This window comes from Myodes glareolus, chromosome 7 (genome assembly GCF_982192425.1).
Source record: "Myodes glareolus chromosome 7, mMyoGla1.1, whole genome shotgun sequence".
In the NCBI taxonomy this organism is placed as follows: Eukaryota; Metazoa; Chordata; class Mammalia; order Rodentia; family Cricetidae; genus Myodes; species Myodes glareolus.
In genome coordinates, this window is record NC_142032.1 from 97,939,449 (window position 1) to 97,946,778 (window position 7,330).

Consider the following 7,330-nt stretch of genomic DNA (forward strand, 5'->3'; position numbering starts at 1 on the left):
CCCAAGTTCAATATAAAAATGCCCTAAAAATAACTAGTAAATTTACTATTATAAAACTGACAATTTATTAGAATTTGTGGACCTTGCATCAGTTCCGTGCCTGAAGTTCTGTCCTAACATGCAATTGCCACTTCTCCATGATGTTCACGCCTGTGTAGTCAGTTTTCTTTGTCAGATTTACGAGTTCATTTGGAGACTGCTAGTCTTGCCTTTATGCAACAAATTTTTACCTCCTTAGAGTCTCTCATTTCTTTCCTGAGAGCACACTTAAACAAATACATGTATAATTTTACACATTTCAGTGAACTGTGTTATTTTAGTTATTTGTTATACTGAACATTCTGTCTCTTCTTTCTTTTTCCTTGTCTTTCTTTCTTTCTTTCTTCCTTTCTTTCTTTCTTTCTTTCTTTCTTTCTTTCATTCTTTCTTTCTTCATTTCTTTCTTTTTTTTGGTTTATCAAGACAATGTTTCTCTGTGTAGCCCTGGCTGTCCTGGAACCAGGCTGGTCTCAAACTCACATATGTCCACCTGGTTCCGCCTCCCTGACTGCTGGGTTAAAGATGTATATGACTACCACCTGCCACATTTTTGCCTCTCAAATTGTTATTAGCAGTTGTCATTATATAAAGGATGAAACTTCATTGTGACATTTTCATATAAGCACCTCATTGATTTTGGTATTTTTACAGCATCCTATATTATTGTTCTTTACTGCCCATTCCATTTCTTGTTCATTTTCTTGAGATCTCCTGCATTCATTGTGAGAGAAACCTGTGGTCTCAGAGCTGATCCAGATACAGAGAGCTTAGAAAAACAAACTAGAAAACACGCCCAAGAGGATTCATTAGTTTGCCTTTCCTAGACTAAATTTTCCAGGGGAGTCATTTCAGTTGGGAGATAATTCTCTCTGAAGACATTAAGAGAAGAAGGAAGAGAGAAAGCCACAAGCTTAGAAGACAAATTAATGTGCTTTGCAATAAATCCTCAGCTCCCCTCAGTTCTCGGGTGCATATATATGGGCCCCTTTGGACATATCTTCCAATTTCTAATTTCTTTCATACACCTTAGATCTTTGTTCTCGTATGGAGCAGGAATAAGGAAATCTGAGCATCTGGACCCAAGTCAAGTTGCATAAATGACATGGAGCTAGAGGATTTCCCTCTATGCAACTTGCTAAATAGAAACAGTTTCTACTCATTTTCGGGTGTCAAAACTGGAAAACATTAGCCCATAGGACATTACCCAAAGAATGTTAGCTGCTGGCTGCTCTCATGTCTGTCTCCAGAGAACAGCTGTATAGAAAAGTAAGGAAGAGAACAACTACAACACCCGACTTTTAAAGAATTCCTCCCATACATACATAACCTCTTAGCAAAACAAATCATCTAGGTAGTGCTGAGAAGCCACTTCTTTTCTCCTTCATGCTCTCTACCTTCATGCTGCTGAAGTGAAGGAGAGGTTGTCAGACAGCTAGTCCTCTCCTCACCAAAGGTAAAAAAAAGTTTCTAATTTAATTAAATATGTAGCATGTTAGCATGTCATGGAAATATAAAGAATCCAAAGCAGAACTTAAAGACAAACTACAGTAACAGATTATCTATTGCTTTGTGTTTCACTGTCTTTTCAATTGCTCTGTCTTAGGACTGAAAAAGGCATGTTCAGATCCCACGAGTACATATATATCTGCTTTGTTGCAAATGCACATTACTTTAAACTTCAGCAATGGAAAAGTTTTTGCAAAGATGCCACTGTGTAGTGTTTTAGCAATAGAAATGTACTCTGCTCTAGCAAGACATTTGTGTGCTGTTATGTACTAGTCTATTTTTGGATGCTCCTTATTAGTATTTCCATGAAATAGATGATATATACTGATATCATCTATCCATGAGTCATGCAGTAGTGATGCATTCTGTGTACTTTTGTAACAATGCATCTCTGTGTGGCTGTACTCAGACATCAATGTGTTATGCTTTATGAGATTAAAGTCCAGAACCGAGTCCTTCCTATCCAGCAGTTCGATACCAATCTTCAGAAGTTTTATTAAGATACAATTAAAAGTCAGGAATTTGAACATCAACAAGGAAAGTTATTTATACACAAGAAAGACAGCATATCACTATTGGAAACTCAAGGTGTTAACACAAAAACTAGGTCTATAAAACTAGTCAATAAAATTTCATTGACTCATCTGTTTCTAGGCAATTAAAGATATCATTCAAAATGGAATTGTGGAACTCCACCTTGGGAAGTGGCTTCATCTTGGTAGGTATTCTGGATGACAGTGGCTCCCCTGAACTGCTCTGTGCCACAATCACAGCCCTGTACATGTTGGCTCTGACCAGCAATGGACTGCTGCTGCTAGTCATCACAATGGATGCCCGGCTCCATGTGCCCATGTACCTCCTACTTGGACAGCTCTCTCTCATGGACCTCCTCCTCACATCAGTTATCACTCCCAAGGCTGTCATTGATTTTCTACTCAAAGACAATACCATCTCCTTTGGTGGCTGTGCTCTTCAGATGTTTCTAGAACTAGTACTGGGCAGTGCAGAGGACCTCCTTCTGGCCTTCATGGCCTATGACAGGTATGTGGCCATTTGTCAACCTCTGAATTACACAATCTTAATGAGTCACACAGTCTGCTGGCTCCTGATAGCCACATCATGGATACTGGCATCCCTTACGGCCCTAATATTTACCACCTACACTATGCAATATCCCTTCTGCAAATCTCGGCAGATCAGACATCTGTTCTGTGAGATCCCCCCATTGCTAAAGCTGGCTTGTGCAGATACATCCACATATGAGCTCATGGTTTATTTGACAGGTGTCTCTGTGTTGATTCTCCCTCTTGCAGTTATTCTGGCCTCCTATGTGCGAATACTTTATAGTGTACTCCACATGCCCTCAAATGAGGGCAGGAAGAAAGCCCTTGTCACCTGTTCTTCCCACCTGACTGTGGTTGGGATGTGGTATGGGGGTGCTTCATTCATGTATGTTCTTCCTAGTCAATTCCACAATCCCAAACAAGACAATGTCCTCTCTGTTTTTTATACTATTGTGACTCCAGCTCTGAATCCTCTCATCTACAGTTTGAGGAATAAGGAAGTCACTGGGGCTTTAAGGAGAATTCTTGGAAAACGCTTGTTGCCAACACAATCTACTTTCTAGATAGTTCTTTCTAATAACTGCCTTTGTAATATTCCTGGCTAAATCAAGTCATTAAAAGTATATCTGTTGATTTTGAAGTATAGAAAAGAAACTACTCTGATTAACTCGGTGTGAATCTTTTCTTCATGAGATATTTATACGATAATTATCTAGATACAACTTCTGTGCATATTTATGTGAATTATTCCATTTTGGATTCAGGCAATCATTTTAGGGAGTTATGTCAGCATAAAATGTTTCTTCACCTGTTGGCACATTGGGTTGTTTTTTTCCTTATATGTGGGGCGGTCTTACAGAGCAACAACAGGACTCTCAGAGTAGAAAGCAGAGTATAGGGGTTGAAAGTCTGTGCCCCTCACTTTCATGTATAAATTTCAAGATGTACATAGCCTTTTGAACCAAGGTCCTTAAGTTAAAATTTCACTGTAATAAAACACCTATCTCATAGCTTTGTTGTGAGGACTGAGTAAGAAAATTCTTATAAATAATTGCAGTGAGACCTCTGGAATATGATGATTACATCATCAATTTTAACAGCTATAAGACAAAATTGCACTGAAAATTGTAAGTGGTAGTATATATTACATTGGATGGTTTGTAAAATAACTAACTCCTTTGATACTAGTAAAAGTAATCACTACTCTTGATGAGGTTTTTGTTTGTCCTGAGTTTGTCCATGTCTTGTGCATGCAGTAAAAAACGCTGTGAATTCCTATCTGTAACTGTTTTGTGGTTCCTGGAAAGCACTGTTTCTTTGTAATCATCCACTTCCTCTGCCATCCACCAACTCTTTCACAATGATGTCTGAGGTTTGGGTAGAAGGTGGTGTGATAAAGATGTTTTAACTAAGGTTTGATCGTTCTACCATCTCCTATTCTCTGTACCTTGGAAAATTGTGGGTCTTTGTGTTAACTGATAACTATTTCAAGAAGAAGCTTTTCTGATGTGATTATAGAAATGCATGGTCTATGGATATAAAAATAAGTCAGTTTAATGGTTTAATATTCTCTCTACAGCAGAATAATAATAAAAATGAGTTCTCTCATAGGCCCTATGAACTGGATAGCCACGGATTCTTGATCCCAATAGTGGTGCCATATATATGTTGAATTTTTGTAGTAAGGCTTACATCCAATCAAAAAGTTTTTGGTTACTTCCATGACTTCCATGCACAAGTAGGCTTGTCTCTTGGCAGGCCATTATCATAGCTCATAAGTTCTACAATATAGTAAGACAAGTAATTCATTTCTTCCTGTTTTACTAGTCTGTCACCAATAAACAGAAAATAGAGAAGATTCCAGGTCAATATCAGTTTGATTTATCCATGTTCTATGATCCAAGCATGTAGTGTCTTTAATAATATGAGATTTTACTGGCCAACAATAGAGATAATCCATTTCTAGCTTTGGGCTTTTAAATTTGTTAGCCTCTGGTGTCTAATAGGGGTGTCTAATACCTATATACCTTAGTTTGGGTTCCTTTTGCTGTAAAGAGACACCATGACTATGGAAACTCTTATAAAGGAAACAACTTAATTGGGGCTAGGTTACAAATCAAAGGTTTAGTCCATTACCATCATGTCAGGAAGCATGGTGGTGTGCAGACTGATATGGTGCTGGATTAAGAGCTGAGAGTTCTACATATGAAAAAGATAGCTTCAGGAAGAGAGAGTCATGATGGGTCTGGTTTAAGCATCTAAAACTTCAGTGTGTACCCTGTAACATGACACATTTCTTCCAACAATGCTACATCTCCTACTAATGTCATGCCCTATGGACTTATGGGGGCCATTTTTATTCCAACCACTACATTCCACTCCCTTAACTCCACAGTTTGCAACCATATAATAAAACAAAAATGCATTCAGCACAACTTTAAAAGTCTCCAATCTATCACATTCTCAACCCTGTTCAAAATACTTATGCAATGTCTTATCTGTAATCTATAAATACAAATGAAAAGAAGATCACACACTTTCTACATACAATAACACAGGTTATACACTACTGTCAAGAAAAGGGAACATGGTGAGGAAATACTAGACCAAATCAAAATGGAAATCCAGCTGGACAAACTCCAAACTCTGTATCCTCATGTCTGATGTCAAAGTTGTCTTCACATCTCCAACTCTCAGTTTTGTTGACTACAATACACTTCTTTCTCTTGGGTTGGTTCCACTCCCTGTTAGCAACTTTTCCTGGCATGTATCCTGTAACTCTGGTATCTCAAACATCTTAGAGCCTCGAGGACAATCAGGATTTATGGCTGTACACACTGGCCTTTCTAGGCTTCCATGCAGTAATACCCTTATCACATACCTTGCCCCAGCAGCTTTCCTTAATCAGGAACGGAGATTCTATAATGATTTTAAAGCCTTTACTCTAAAAGTGGAATTATGTGGCTGAGGCTGCCAAGTTCTGCTGTTTGCTTTGTCTGGAACATAGTCCCTTATTCAAATACATTTTTACCAGCTTTCTTTTCTCCATGCTTTCCTTCACTGCCTAAGTTTGACTGTTTTTGAACTCACTCTGTAGACCAGGCTAGCCTTGAACTGAGAGATCTGTCAGCCTCTGCCTACTGAGTGCTTGGATTAAAGGTGTGCACCACCATGCATAGCTCTAAGTTTTTCTTTATTTTTTTCCACTTTTCTTTAATTACTTTTCACATACTGGAAGCTTATGAGGTCACAACTCCCTTTATTCCATGTAGCATCAAGATTTTCTTTAACGTGTTTACACTTCCTAGTACTTCTTTTCTCTGCCAACTGTACCTTTTGTATTTTTCTGTGCTCAGATTGCTTCTCATTATATATCCACATAAGACTGAACCCAAACAGTTAACCACTAAACATACTCAATGGTAGGTTTTCTGGGCATCTCCTCTGCCAAAGCTCTTAATCCTTAACTCTTCAGTTTAGTCTCAGGCAGACATTTTAGACAAAGACAGAAAGTATCCACATTCTGCACAAGATCTCTTCTGATAAAAGATAAAGTATATATATATATATATATATATATATATATATATATACAATATATATACTATATATATACACAATATATATAATATATATATACAATATACATATATATATATTGTAACTGCAATTCTTGCTTGATACCTGTCATATGCAATTTTACTCTGTTAAAGTTAAAAACCTTCCTTTTTATTTACATAGAAAAGGGGAGGTGATGTGGACTTCCCCTCTGTGTGCTGTGACTACCATTAATGAATAAAGAAAACTTCCTTGGCCTGTTAATAGGGCAGAACTTAGATAAGCGGGGAAGATAGAACTGAATGCTGGAAGGAAGAAGGTAGAGTCAGAGAGATGTCATGGAGCCGCCAGAGATAGACGTGCTGAAACTTTGCTGGTATGCCTCGACCTCATAGTGATATACAGATTAATAGAAATAGGTTAAATTAAGATGTAAGAATTATCCAAAAAGAAGCTAGAGCTAATGGGCCAGGCAATGTTTTAATGAATAGTTTTGTGTGATTATTTTGGGTGTAAGCTAGCTGGGTGGCTGGGAAGAACAAGTGGCCTCTCTCCCCAACAGATTGGCACCCAAGGTGTGGCTCAAACCCACAACCCTGAGATTAAGAGTCTCATATGCTCTACTGACTGAGCTAGCTTGGTGGTGGAGACACATGCCTTTAGTAAGAAATTATTTAAAATAGAGTATCTAAAAGTATCCAGATAGTAAGAGACATCAATAATATCTTCTAATTGTTTTACTGGTAGGATATCATTTTATGATTTCTTTTCAGTTATATTTATTTATTTATGGTTTTTCAATACATGAATATTCTATATAGACCTGGATGACCTTGGGTCAGCTCTGTAGGTCAAGCTGGGCTTGAACTTAGAAATCAGATTGTTTCTGCCTCCCCTGTGGTAGGATGCATACAATCACTGCCCTATTTCCTGATATATTCAGGTTGGAATTTTTGCCTCATATTTGTTCTCATTCATTCTACAGATTACATTTCATATTTAAAATAAATTTCTGCCTTTTAATATGCAAAAAATATGAAACTTTATGTTTTTGTTTGATTACTATTCCCTTACCTTTACTTCTAGTAATATTTCTATTTTAACTTTATTAATTCTTATTAATTAATTAATTTTCCCTGCCTGATAATACTCTCTCCTTTCTA

The 7,330-nt window shown here is 37.4% G+C and overlaps 1 protein-coding gene across 1 annotated transcript; it reads left to right on the plus strand.

The window, feature by feature from the left end:
* The first annotated feature begins 2,203 nt into the window (after nucleotides 1-2,203).
* On the plus strand, nucleotides 2,204-3,172 carry LOC125395246 (olfactory receptor 2AG1-like). The gene has a single exon (XM_048426554.3). The coding sequence runs from the start codon at nucleotides 2,222-2,224 to the stop codon at nucleotides 3,170-3,172; it is 951 nt and encodes a 316-aa protein (XP_048282511.1). The 5' UTR covers nucleotides 2,204-2,221.
* Nucleotides 3,173-7,330: the final 4,158 nt, after the last annotated feature.